General features: G+C 37.6%; 1 protein-coding gene across 5 annotated transcripts in view; it reads right to left on the reverse strand.

Moving 5' to 3' along the window:
• Positions 1-14971, reverse strand: part of POLQ (DNA polymerase theta) — a 54830-nt gene that overhangs the window by 26610 nt on the left and 13249 nt on the right. For all 5 annotated transcript variants that reach the window (XM_083833784.1, XM_083833783.1, XM_083833786.1 and 2 more), the window contains exons 6-15: positions 14704-14923; positions 12494-12638; positions 12250-12396; positions 10955-11167; positions 7571-7713; positions 5926-6130; positions 4926-5068; positions 2444-2637; positions 1993-2117; positions 250-493 (exon numbers count right to left, since the gene is read on the reverse strand). In XM_083833784.1, the coding sequence (XP_083689910.1) occupies positions 250-493; positions 1993-2117; positions 2444-2637; positions 4926-5068; positions 5926-6130; positions 7571-7713; positions 10955-11167; positions 12250-12396; positions 12494-12638; positions 14704-14923 (1779 nt within the window). The remainder of the gene's footprint in view (positions 1-249; positions 494-1992; positions 2118-2443; positions 2638-4925; positions 5069-5925; positions 6131-7570; positions 7714-10954; positions 11168-12249; positions 12397-12493; positions 12639-14703; positions 14924-14971) is intronic.

Here is a 14971-nt window from a genome sequence, read left to right on the forward strand (position 1 = left end):
AGCATTAACAATTCAGGAACAAGAAGAAAATTTAGGTCTCACAAAGTCATGCTGCAAATACAACATGCTTCTATTAATTTCAAAGTAATCATGTAATTACTGTGATCAGTCACAGAGACCTGCAAGTTATTTTTAAGTAACATTTGGCAACAAGTCCCAAAAGGTTGCCATATTTAATTACAGGTTTCATCCTGAAATCCTTCACCTTATAAACAAACTTCTTTATTTCTGGACTTTCTCATTTCTCACCTTTTGAATGGTACTGAATTCTTCAGAGCAGTTGCCACATCACCAGGACTGGCTTTAGCAAGATCAGCCACTGTGACAAAGCCAGCATTGTACAGCATCCTAGCACGCTGTGCATTCAGCAGAGAGACTCGTACCAGGTCACAAAGCTCCCTGTGAACCCCAAAAGTGAGGCGGCTCTGGAACTGAGAGAGCAACAGCTCCATGTTGTGCCAGCCCAGTCGATTACAGAAAACTGTTACCATTCCTGAAACACAAAAGTTACATAAGTCTTAACTCTACCTCCAATACTACTAAGCTGGATCCGTTCCCCTCTCTGTCCCAGATGAATAGACTTTTCCTTCACATTTGTCACCTTCCCAGTACTCACAGTAATGGCCACCATTTCCTAACTCATGTTTATTACAATCCTGACTAGGGGCTGCTCTTGCAGAAGTCAACGTAATCTAGAATTAAATAGTTTATAAGTGAGGTAGAAACTCTGAACAACACTGCTTTTCCAAAGACTCTAACCTTGCAAGGTGAAGCACGTGCATATCCTCTAGCAGAATTCCTGTGAACCAAACACAATAAAAAGAAGATAGCAAAAGCAATGACAAGAGGGACTAAGAGAAGCCACTGCACTGACGTCCCTAAGAGCAGAACTTGGCCTGCAGAACTTCGGTTACAGAGAGTACCACAGGAGGTAGCAAAGCCTATGGCGAAGATTACAACTGCAGTCCCCAAAACATGGGAGAGGAAAAGAGCAGGGAAAAGACCATTTCTTACTCATGTATTGCATCTATAAGAGTATGAAAATAACTGAAAGACACAGCATCCCTCACTGCCATATTTTTATAGTGATTATAGAATACAGTTTTTATCATATCTCTTAACTACATGTCATGTCAACAGTTCATTTTACTTTTCAAATTACTTTTGTTCCTGCACTTATCTACCTGATTGCTGAAAATGATTAACACTGGGAATAGAGAATTGTGAAACCGCTATAACAAGAAGTTATTTATACTACCAGAATTAATTTAAACTACTCCGCATCAGTTGGCGTGACCTTTTCATTCTGGGGCTTTGACTCATGCTGCAACCCACACATATGGTTTCTCAAGTTGAGCTAAAACTGTCTTAAAAATTGAAGATCCATTTACGGAGTACTGTAAGACTTGACTTAGGGAACAGAAAAAATAGTATCTCGATCACATAGTGGGCTGCTACCTATACTCCTACACAGCCCTTATAAGGAAGCTATGATAAAGGTGACAGCTCTCTGACCTCTCATTACCTGGTGATAAACGACCTGGAAACGATTCACCCTTTTGAAAACTGTAAAATTATACTTTCTGACCAATTACTTTGCAAGCAGGAAAAAGGCACGCTGTCTAAGAGACCCTGGGCTTTACCCGTATTGAAAGATACTCTTTCCTAACGCGGCAAAGCTTCAGAATGGACTTGTACTTAATTTCTGTACTTAGTATTGAACAAACTACATTCCTGCACAGTACACAGATGGTTTCCACAGACATCAGCATGCTACGGCACTGCTTGATTCCACCCAGCTGGCCCCATTCCCACAGCATGCTCTGTGGTTCCATCTCAAAGCAGGGGCAACCACAGATTAAGTTATAAAGTTGGAAGTGGTTTTACAAGACTGATTGTTGTTACACACTGTGGCTGTCTTATCCCCTGTCTGGAAGGAAAGAAAATAGACTAACCTAAGATTCTTGTGGATTTTTTGCCCACATAACTTACCTGCGTAGGTGGCAGCAGACTGCTGCAAGGACTGAAGCTGGCCACGACTGCAACCATATTTCTTGGTCATATCTTTTAATGGAACCTCACTGATTAAATCCAGAAGGGCAAGACTAGTAAAAAACCTAGAGAAAAAAAAAAAAAAGAAGTATACATGGAAATATAATCATCATCCAGAGCACGTTAGAGTACAGGTAAAATTCTCTGTGATAGCACAGGACAGAGTGCTGCTATAGCATAGCACAGAAAAGAAACATGGAAGATGGTTTCCAAATAACATCAGCACAAACATCTTGTGATAACAGTGTTACTGTGGAGTAGAGTGGGCCCAGGTTCTCTCTAAGCGTATCTATCAGCTCACACATCAAGAAAACCAGTTCCTGAAAAAAGCCTACCCACCCCTCGTATTACAGGCTTTGGTCTTTGCTCATTCACATCCATTTGTGGCTACCTTTTGTGGATTGACATTTGTCTGTGCTGTTTCTCTGTCTTAGCTATGATTTTGCCTTTTACAGAGCGGGCCAGAAAGCCTTCTTCAATCCCCACCAGCTCAGCCACACGTTTCATTGAAGCAGGCAGCTTCTCCCATAAGCAGAAAAACTGGTACCAATCAATTGTGGTCCACTCCTCATACACTGGGGTAACCTAAAGAAAATGAGATAATGTAAAAAACTATTTCAGAGAAACAAACAGAGCAGAGCTCTGGCTAAACAAAAATGCAGTCTAGAGAATGTGGTTACAGCATCCCACGCACAACTAGAGGCACTGAGTCATAACCATGTACCCTGAAGAAAGTAAAAGCTCTTCTAACCCAGTTTTTTTAATATTTGTACTGATGAGATGTGACGTGACTCATATGGATACACTAATGATGAAACAACTCAGAAACTTTGTCAGATTGTTCCCTAAATCCAAGCCCTATAAGATATTTTAAGCTGTATTTTTACACTCCTTTAACAAAATAAAACTTCATTCTCTTTTTAACAAAATTGACAGATTACCTATCAGCCTCTTAGAGCCACTAGCAAGTACACTAACCACTGCCATGACATTTGATAAAGCAGGAGGGGAAATAAGTTTTGCCAGAACTTACTGAAGTTTTCATTTACCCTGAGTACACTTAAGTCTCAACATTTTTTTTTACACTAAGAAAAAAGCCATTCAAAGCATTAACACACTTTCAGACCAAAAAAAAACATTTCTGTTATCATTCAGTCAGCACAGTCAGTTTCAGTATGAAGAGACAAAATGTCTTCATATCTGTATCGACATACTGCAACATTAATTATTTTGAAATAACTAACAGTTGTTGGGGAGCATTTAATAGAACACAGAATACCAGACGCCTACACAGTTGTAAATTGTCCATTCCTCTTCATCTGCTGAGAAAAACAAGAGTTATTAAGGTAGGGATTGCGTTTTGTTGGTGGTTGCTTTGTTTTGTTTTTTTCTTTAAAGAAAACCTTTTTCCTAGTCTAAGGAATATTTCTTCTTTTTAATCAACTTTCCTAAAACACAAGGTCTTGGAATTCATATCTGTACAAGTAAAAGATTCAAGCCTAATAATTATAAAGCATTATAGCAGATAATTCATAAGAAACACAGAGAACAATTCTTTAAAAAAATAAAATAAAATTATTTGGCCTGAAAAATTAACAGACTGCAAGAAAGTGTTTTAGGCTAGGTTAATGGAAGAGAATCTCAAGAACTTGAGTGAATTTGAATTAAAATAACATTAGACAGGCTGCTGTAATTAAAAAGTACAAGGTTAAAAAAAAAGTACATTGCTAGCACTGACTGTACCACAGAGCATGAACAAAATTCATGATTTTTTTTCTGTTTTAGAGGCAGAAACAGGAAAAAACTCACTAGTGCATGACACAAAATAGTCCACTTTTCCTCATAGGAACAGAACAAAATATTATGTGGTCCTCTAGAACACAGATAAAAGTACACATGGAAAACTAGTTGATTAAAAAAAAAGTTTCAGTCAATAACTAAGCTAATGAACACAGCAAGCAGAAACAGGCATCCTCAATCTCCTGTATCTCCCAACCCCTAGCCCAACAACTTCTGCAATGCCAAGCTTTTTTTTTTTTTTTTTTCCACCAGGTGAGATGCTCAAATTTTGCCATTGATTTATCAGCCTGGTCAAGAAAATATACTTTATACATAAGGAGAGTAAAGATAACTGTCAAGTTTGGGATTATGTTTGAATGATAGGCCATGCAGCTGTGAATCCTTGGATATTCACTGCTACTCCATCTTGTTTCCTCACTAATCTTGACAGATCTGTGGCTCCCTCTCCAAAAGCCTTAAACAGTATTGCTTAGTTTTCAAGTGCATGTACACATTACTCTTAACAAACTTCTGGACACTTTCCCTTCAAAAGATTTAGCACACTCCTTCCCTTAGCCCTGTCAGGATCACCAGGCAAGTAAACTAAATCAGAGATGAATGAACCCATAAAAGGCCCACCTATAGGAAAAAAAGTAAATGTGGTTCTCTTAGGCTTTTTGTAGGCAAAATAGATGCTGAAACCCCCAAAGTTTTTTGAGCCTCCAGAGGTAATCTGAGATGCATCCTGCTGATCCCAAACACAAATCAAAAGCAATTAGCTTTGTTCACTTCAGAAGTCTCAGAGAAATTACCATTATTCTAGAAACATAACTCACAAATTTCTGAAATCTTCTGAAGTCAGGAGTGACAAAAATGGGCTTAGATGAACATGGAGCACCTGCCTACACAATAGACCCTACGGGAACAGATTTGATTTGAAGAACATTCAATTTCAAAACTTTTCTTCATTTAGGATTACCTAAGCAAGCCATGAAAAAATACATCCATGGAGCTCTCAAGAATCCTGCACTGTATTTTAAATCCTTTTTCATTGTTTGCAGTACAAGATATGAAATGCAGAACCAGGAACCTACCAAATAGACAATATGCAGGTCGTTCTCCAGAACAAAGCTTTTCATAGCTCGCTGCAGGTCAGCAAAAATTTCCATGGCTTCAGTTGGTGAAAGAGAAGAGGAAAGAGTAGCTGAGCCAAGATGTGTGGGATGATAAACCTTTGCTGTTAAAAATAAATAAATAAATAAGACATACAGAGAAATTTAAGTGCAAGTTTATATCTCACTTTCAGGTTGCAATGCATTTTATAGATTCTACTGACTTTTCCCAACTGCTTCTTCAAAAAGAAATGGAGTATCTCCCCACTCTGAAGACAGGAAAAAGGAAACAATAAAACAAAAATCTTGCATAGAGTCTAAGCTAGCCTTTTTCAGAGGCCAGATCACTAGTCTGGATCCCTCTAACTACTCACACTAGCACTTATGATAGCTATTTTAACAAAAAACACTGGAAACTCATCTACAATCCCACCACCAAGGAGTTATTGAACATACCTTCCTTGAGAGTGTCAAATACGTCATTTTCTTTAAAAAAGATATACAATTATTCTGTAACAGGAGTTCTTTCTGTAAGAATCGCATCATTAGTCATCTTAAGAAAACAGCCCAAAAGAGGAAAAAGTGCAGCCTAATACAACAGGTTCTAGAAGAGCCTTGCACCTTCTCAGAATATGTCAGTTCTTCTTCATAAAGACAAAAATTATAGTGTGCATACATCCTGTAGTAAAAGTTCACCTTCTTTAAAGATATCTTGGAAATTTGTAGATAAGGATACATCGGTCTTAGAGGTAACGTGCAGAGGCCTTCCAAGAACACTTGCATACAAAAATGATTAAGAAGGTATAAAGACACCCTCTTGAAAGCTATAACTTCTTGATACATGATTCTTAATAAAAGAAATGCACAGAAGTTCCCATTATAAATTTACATTCAATATCTACCCAGCTGCAGAAGATTTACTGATTCAAAATAGCTAACCGCAGTCACTGGTAAGAAACAGAATGGGGAAAAACAACATTACCTTTCTCATCATTGCCAGAGTCCAGAACCTGAATGAATTCGTTCTCCAGCAGCCATGCTACACAAGCCTCAATAGGTCCAGTCTGTGCTTTGTCTTGCTGTTTCTCATTTCTCCACTTGCTACTGCTCAAGCTGGATGCAAGAAGAGTGCAAGAAGCATAGGTCTGTACATCACTTGGAGTGTTGGCCACTCCTCCCACTATGATCTGTTGAAGAAAGTGACTTGTTCATCTTGCCAGGTAAACAGCAAGATGGAACTTCACATCTGAGAAACAGAGATTGGTGCATTACCTACCCAAGTTTTAAAGAACCAGTGTGAGAGAGGAAAATGAGGCAAAACAACTGCCAACCTTTAAGGATTTGTCTTGGAAAAAAAGTTAGACACCTTGTAAAGAAGTTGAAGGGCTAAGCTATGGTGAAAGATTAAAGCTCTTAAAAAACTCAAACTCATATAAAATCTTATCCTAGCATTTTGAAAGTGAACATAAACATAGTAGCAAGTTAGAACTAAGACTAGATGTAGGCATTTTGCTTAGCCAACCCTACTTTTAAAACTTTAGAACCCAAACTGCAACTTTCTGAAGAAAAAAAGGTAACCAAAAGAGGAGTTCTCCCAAGACCCTTCAGTATAGTGAAGTTGTCTCTTAATAAATCTGAATGCTACATCCTATGATTGTTTTCCTGATTTAGAGTGATTTTTCCTTTGGATCTTTTTTTCCACATAACTGCTTTTCCCTTGTGAGTCACTTACATGTGCGCGTGTCTTCCCTGAGACAGCAGTTTAACTAAAAACTCTGTTTCATGGTTTCAATAGATTTTTTTCACGTAATAAAGCACCCCCAACCAGAAGGGAAGCCATCTTTAGATAGTTCTTATGTAAAAAAGTGCATTTAGAAATTCCATTGGTCTGGTAAGAATATCTAAACTTATGGAATCACAACCGAGTTCTAAGTATCACTGCAGTTTCACAAAAAAAAAAAAAGTAGGAATAGAACAGCAAAAAGAACTCCATTTAAAATGTCTAAGTTCAGCTCAAGCCCAAAAACAACTTTGGAAAAGGAGATGAGCTCACCTACGTAAACCTTTTTGTTCCTTTTTACTTCTGTGCAAACTCTAAAGAGGAAGGAAGGGTAAAGGGAGCAAATGGAGTACCATGTCTCTTTGTTTACAAAAAACATATTTGCAAAATTTCAATCATTTCTCTGCAAAAGAGGTAGATAACTTGGGGGGGGAAATAAAGAACTCTTTAAGGTTCTACAAATGTCATTATGGCCTAATTCACTCTACAAAGCTTCAGGAATCGGTAATGTACAAGCACCTCCCAGTAAAGACTGTCAGATAACATGTGAAGGTTAAGAATTACACACTTCTGCCTGCAGTTTGAGTATATATAAATGAAAAAGCAAGCCTTAATAACTCATTGGAGTATGTTTATGTCAAAACCTCTCTGGCAAGCAGGGACTGCCATATGCAAAACAAAATGCTAATATTGCAGCAAGCTGACAGACCCAAGTAACTTTCTTCTGAAGCTGCTTGTGTTGACAAGAGAGGGGGGAAAAAAATCCACATAAAACGTTTGATGGTGTCACAAAAGAAATCATCCTAACACTGCAAGCACTGTTCTACATCCTCTCCATGTCCCGTACCTCAAGTATTGCTCGCTTCATGCTTGAAGTAACACCTTCCCCTTCTCTTCTAAGCAAACAACTGCAAACAGGCTTGAGAGATCCCTGAAGTAGAGCAATTCCTTTTGATCTTTCCGAGGGCTTGCAAACTAAAATGCTCTCACCTATACGGGGAAAAAGAAAAGAAAAAAAAAAACACATTAATGACCTCCATATTGCATCTAAGCACTGTAATAGCTACTTACAGTTCATTGAGGACATATTACTGGAATGGAACACTTAAGTTACTATTGAAAAAGCTGAATAAAAAAAAGATAAAAACTATTGCAATCTTGAACGGCATATAGCCATTGCTATTTAAGGACTCACTGATGCATAATACTTAAGAATTAAAAGCTCAGAGCAGTACAAACTTCAAAGTTGCATTAGGCAGGTCAGGGTCTTCCCAAATCAACTTTCACCATCTCCAGGGATGAGGACTCCATAGATTCTCTGACCACCTGCTTTGCTGTTGAACCACTCTCTCTTCTTGTTCTGGAACTGACTGGAACAATGACACACAGTGGCATCTATTTTTCTTTTGCATTATATTATTAAACTGAAAAGATTCTCAAAATTTGGAAGAAAACATACAAGCTGCACAGCACTTTGGAAGTTTGTGTTAATACAACCAGCTTCCATTCCCAAAATAATAACATAGATACCAAAGTAATTCAAAAATTCATTGAAGTTATTAATCTAAGTAACTACACATTCTTTGAACTTTCATAAATGCATACATGTTTGTATATATATGTATATACATACATGCACATGTAAAATCTTAGGTATCCTGAATGGTTTCCTCTGAAAGTACATCTGAATATACTTTACCTAACAACGTCTGATATAGAACTTTAAAGTTAATCCTGAAATAATGTGGGAGACAAAAAAAGGTGAGCTGTGAAACAAAAATAAAAATAAAAATAATGAGTTAATGTATTTATGAGATAATTGTACAAACCACAGGGGGAAAATGCAGTGGTCACAAAGGAATTCTTTTTTCAACAAAACTATTAAAGAGAAACTAGGTCCCTGAGAGACATAGCTAGTGAGAAGCTTTGCCAATTGGTATAGAATAAATAAATTTCACTCAAGATGAGCTTTTCTTTGACTAACAAAGAGAGCATTAGATTTGGATTAGCTGGACAGTAAATTTGGTTTATGATAACTGCTTAAGATTTAAGTGCACGTAGCCTGGACACCAAAGTCATTTTGGTAGTCGTTATCTTAGTAACATCCTAGGAATGTTAAATTAGGGTAATACGGTAGCCATCAAAGGATGAAAGACATGCTCAGAGGGTGTCTCTTTGGGATTTGTTCATCCTGCCGTGTGAAACTTTTCACATCTGTTGACCCTGTGCTTTTGCCAGAGAGTATAGAAGATACAACAAACCACCCACAAGCATTGTTTTGTGAAATGATGGCAATGATGAACCTTAACTCATTTCTTTCTGATGTGACCTACAATTCCCTATCACAACTTTGACTCCTCAGCATGATAAATGTAACAGAAGATGGGTGTCCACTCGGCCCTACGTTATCTGACAGCCATTTAAGATTTGGGTGGAACCCTTCCCCAAGATGCCACTGAGAACTTAAAGCCAATAACTTCAACTTAGCAAACAGCTGAGAGAGAGAGAGAGAGAGAGAAGAAACAATAAAAAGAAACTAAACTGTTCTAATATTCCTTATTGAACACTGCAGATGAGAGGAGAAGTCCAGATTAGGATCAGATTAAACAAACACCAGAAGACTCTGGCTACCTAGACAAAAAACTCCATTAAACCAAAAAGGCCCTACTATGTTTTATCTATCTTTACCATCTAAATTTGCATTTCTGTAGCTAACTCATTCAACATATGTATGTATCTCTACCTGTAAATGGAAAAGAACTGCATCTGTAGCCTAGCTTCTAGCTTTTGTTCACGAATATTGAACAGCTTTACCTATTTCAGCTTGGGAGCAGGGTAGTTTTGATGAAGGCAAAAAGAATCCAATTTCATTTTCTAAAATAATGTTTTTAAATTTCCTTCTAATCAGAAAAAAAAAATCAAAACCTGAGACGATCCAACACTGCAATGCTTGGAAAACCAAATCAACCAAAAAAAAACAAAAACAAAAAAACCTTCAACCCAGCATCAATTAACTTCTGATTAGCTTCTGTCTGTCAGCTGAATTTCATATCTACATATGGCATATTTTCCAGCTGAAGTTGCTGTCCTCCAGTCTCCCTGTTCTGTGAAAGAGTAGCAGCTGGTAATGTAGCTTTATGTTCTCATCCAAAACACTACACAGAGTGGGAAAAAATGGTACATTCATGAAGCTCATCAGCATAAAATCAACTGCTTACTGTGCAAAACAGACAGTCACATCAGAACTGTCAAAAAGGGTACTAATTATTGTGACTTGAAGGGGAAAAAAAGAAGAAACTTCAAGGAATTATTTTATGCTCAAATGACAAAGTCTGGAAAATTTCAAAGTACAGCATGCAGCTGTCCTTTTCTTTAACGTATAGGGATAGCTCATAGCGATATAGGTCACAAAACGCTGGGTTGCTATGCTACCCTAGCAAAAATAGAAAGTTAAGTATAAGAACACTCTGCTTACATAGGGTTCCAGCAAGCACCAATCAAACCATCAGCAGGACAAATCTCACTTCCTGCATCTATTGAACTTCATATTTTCCATTGTGTTTAAATTTGCAGAACACAATTTTTCCAAATGGCATCAAGAAAGATAAATTTCCATCACAAATTAAAATAACAGGCAGGATCATTCTGTTGAACATCAATTCGAGCCACTGTATGCATGAAGACACCATGTTATCTATGATCAACTCTCTGTATTTCCTTGTCTCTCTGCAGCATTCAAGATCCATAAAAATCACTGTTAAGTTTAGTGGAAGTTTAATAAACCCAAATTAGAACTTCAGGCAACAAAAAGGAATTTGTCAAATTATGGTTGTAGACTTTCAATGCACTTCTTAAATTTTAGGCCTGTCCATTGGGAGTTTACTGTAAATTTTCTCACTGAAACTGTAAATGTTTTAGTGAACTGACCGTGTATCACAGAATTAAGTCAACTGAACAGAGCCTTAGAAGATAACAAGAATTCAAAAAAGAAAATAACCCATTCCTGAAGTAACAGACATGTAAATACCTAAGTCAGTCTCATGCAGTGAAAAGAATCCTCTGGGAATTACAATTTTTACTCCATTAATACCAAACAAATTCATCTTGATTAACTTAATCATACTGAATACCAAAGGAATTCATCATGATTAGTCACTAATTGCAAAGCATTGCCCTGGATTTAATCAGGTTAACACCGTTCTTAGGGAATGTTAATAAAGCCTCTGCTTACCCTCTGTGTCTACTCCTTTCCTGCCAGCCCTTCCTGCCATCTGCTTGTAAGTGAGGATGTCCAGCAGTTTACCACCAAACATGGGAGTTCGTATAATCACTCGACGTGCAGGCAAATTCACTCCAGAAGAGAGAGTGGATGTTGCTGCTAGAACTCTAATCAAGCCCTGGCGAAAGGCTCCTTCAATTATGTCCCGTTCATCAAAAGTAAGACCTGAAGAAAGATAACTTTTAGCAAACCCAGTAATGGTGAAATTGCATTTAAGAGCTAATAATATTACTGTCAAGCAAGAAGAACAAACAAATTCAATGAACATTTACCATTCCGAGTTAGGAACTAGACTTGCAACACTACCTCAGTTAACTTCTTTCAATGCATAATTGCATCAAAATTTCTATGAAGTTTTCATTATTTAATTGATAGTAATGGATATAAATTAGTTTTTCTAAGGTATTTGTACACATTGTAGCAAGATGAACTACCTACTACATATTTACATGCACTGCAAGTAAATAAATAAGTTCAATGAAAAGAAGAAAGCTTGATGTAACACACAGTAAGGAACTAGGATTTAGTCATTTGCTGTCCTGACCCTGGAACCCTTCATCATTATTTCCATTCTATGTTACAGGACTAATATGCATCTTTCTACGCTCCTTGGGGACTTCAGTCCAAGTCTACTCTTGAGAGAAAAAAAAAAAAAAACTCTCTCTCTGTAAGCATTTGGAGTTATGCCCCTTACATATTCAATTCTATAGGTACTGTTGTGTCTTCCACAGTTGGTCCTTTCTGTAAGTGAATCAACAGGTTACATGCACAATTAACTACCTAAGTAAAAAATAAAAAGATCTAGCCAGAAGCGCTAGCGCACTTTCTCCTTTTATTTTCATTTTCATTGTTAGATTTCTTCTATTTACTCATCTGTTTCAGTATTAAGTTCAAGAAAATTGCTCTGAAATACCGTAGCAGCTTTAGGGAGGACTTGAAAATGCCTGAGCTGCAAATCAGTTAATTTTTCAGGTATTCCAGATAAATTTTTATCTTGTATCTAAAAAGTTGTTGTTATCTAACACAACAGAGAGACGATTCATCATAACAATTAGTGAATTAAATATTTGTCCACAGTAAAAGAATTTCAAGTTTACCTCTAACTGAGAAATAATTGAAGTATCTTATTTAGGTAATAAGCTACGTGAGACTTCAAAAAGAAACTGGTAAATTGCTGATAACTACAGCACTAAGAACCCAAATGACTTGACCATTACAGAATTCAAGTCCAAGATATTCAGGAATACCTGCATGATGAAATGCCACTCCCCATGGCAAAGTACGTTGGAGCACAGAATCCAGCCCTGACAGAGAGCGCTTTAGCTGATCCAGGACCTCATCTATTCCTTCTCTGTCCACAATAACTGGGGAAAGGGATGAGTTTCTTGTACAACCTTGAGAGAGAAAATATCTTTATAGTTTCTACTAAAATTAATTTGCATTAAAGACACTGCACATACTACAGTCTTTTATTAACTACTTTTCTCTTACTCTCAGCTTGTTGCAAACTGTAGAATTCCCTAGCAATGATGTCTGCCAGCTTCTCACACCAGTTCTTGGATGGACAGAAGAGTAGAACTGAATGGCCATCACAAACAGTCTCATAACACAGGCTCACAACGTGGTCTTCATCTCCCTGAAGTGAGACAAAATATTTTCAGTGCTATCTCACACTGCACAGGGTCTGTAAATGTTGCCACTGTTCAGTGTCATAGTAGGAATTTTCTATTAAAAATTGGAGAGAGGAACATGTAAAGAAGATGGAGCACTGTCATCTTGGTTTCTGTCTTGCTTTCAGAAGTCTAGGCGCTAGTACGACCTATTGTTGAGGACCACCTTAGACCTAACCACAAATAAATCTAAGGTTTTATGTCTTGCTCTTTTAATCTGTTTCTGATTGAAGGCTACACAGCGCACAGAAAGTCACACTGCATCCACCATGTCGTGGCTAACAGCAGTGAGAAAGAACAATGTGCACATTACAGAGGGATGCACTGTATGCTGTCATCTGTGAGGAGAGTCTGGTTTTTGTATCACACAATTTAAAGGTACCTTGCTTACTCCCTTGAGGACTCCTACAGCCAATGGAAAGAAACAAGCTCCTGCAGACAAGACCAAAAACTATTGCTTTAAACTTCAGAAGAGCTGTGAGGAAAAACATTCCTCTACAGTAACTAAGAAGGAAGACTTAACTTGGCTGGCTAAACTAAAAGCATGAGGTGCAGTAGTCTGAGCATCCCCACTCAGATGCACCCAGAAAGCACTGCTGACTAAAGACTGAGGCTAAATATATGGATGTGCATGCAAAGCCCTACTGTTTACAGCCTTTTTGGTTACAAGATCCTAAGAGAGTTCCTGCAACAATCTTGCTTGGCTAAGCCAGCCAGATTCTCTTCCAGCAAGAAGGCCAAAGGAAGGAAGAGAAAAAAAGGTAAGAGTAAGGTAAGAAATAAAAAGCAATGAAATAAAAAGCAGTGAAATACAAATGAAAACAGGGGACCAAAGGCAAGAACTGTACATATATAATCAGAAGTTCCGTAAGGATTCACCCAAATTCAGCAGAAGTGGTGAGCTATCAAGTTCTGTTCTGTGTCTCAAAGTGGGCCACGAAAGAGTAGTGTGAAGGTCCAGTGATAGATTTCAAGCTCAAGAGGATTCCCTGATCTTATAAAAGAAGTTAAATTCCTTAAAGTGTTGAGTCATAAGCCTAGTTTAATTCTTTCTCTCAATTTAGTACCTATCCAAAGCAACTGCCTCAAAACATATCTGGAGAAGGAAATACAACATCACCTTCTCAATATGGCTACATAAATGTAAGCTTCTAGATATTCTTGTCACAAACATTTCATTTTTTTTCCAGGATCCTTTTTCTTTGCTGTGCCACCATGCTACTGATATTTGTGCACATGAGAGCTGGGTACTTTCAAAATATTGCTGCCATTTAGCCCATATTGTCCAACTACTAGTCCAAGACTAGTATTTACACAGAGCAGTTTGGAGGACTGGGAAGAGAATTCACACCTCAAAGACTCCATGGAATAGGAATCTACAAGCAGGAAATGTACATTTTTTCATTTCTATCCATTTGGTTCTTCCAAATCATTATAGTCATTACCCTTAACTTTTTTTTACCCTTGTTCAGTGCACAGAAGTCCTAAATACTGAAAATAGATTCAGAGAAATAGATTCTGGATGGACATCTGCCTTCTAATCAATGACAACAATAACTCATTTAGCAGTTTAACATAAGCAGGTTCAATACCATATTTTAATAAAAATACATTTCCCCAATAATTAACGCAAATTCCTTGGGCTAACTAGGGAATGCTTACCTTCATCTATGAAAATGACGTAAATTCCAGGACACAAGATAGAGTGGTGGGTAAGGGGGAGAATCAAGCTCGCTTTATCTGTCAAGCACTCAGAGACAAGATAGCTGCAAAGCTAACTTAGTCTTCAAGTCAGATTTGAGAAACTTAAAGGACTTCATGACTGTGTTTGTTTTTTGTTGTTTTTTTAATCGGTAAAAGACAAAAAAGTAATGAATTCTGTCCTTAGTTTCAGCATACAATCTATGAAATAAACAATGAAATTGGGGATGTCACCTAGTCAAAAAAATTAAAAACATACCAGCAGCTGTCTTTTTAACCTTAGCTGTAGAAAAGGTCTTATCCCAAAGGCACTGCTCGGAGTTTTGTTACCTTCAGTTGAAGTTTGGGCTGGAATTCTCGCACCAGATTCATGGAAGAATCATAAATGTTGTTGCCAATTTTCACCCACTCCATGAGGGGCACAGGGCGAAAATCTGTACAGTACAACTCTGCATCTAACCATGAGGCTAGGACTCCCAAGTTAGGGAGGGTAGCACTCATGCCTACTATCTGTATCCTTCCAAAACCAGGGCTGGTTGTCTTTGTCTGTCTGGAAGTGGTTAAAAGAAAATTAAAGTTAGTAACAAGTGAGGCTACT

Source organism: Anser anser (assembly GCF_964211835.1).
Source record: "Anser anser genome assembly, chromosome: 1".
NCBI lineage: Eukaryota > Metazoa > Chordata > Aves > Anseriformes > Anatidae > Anser > Anser anser.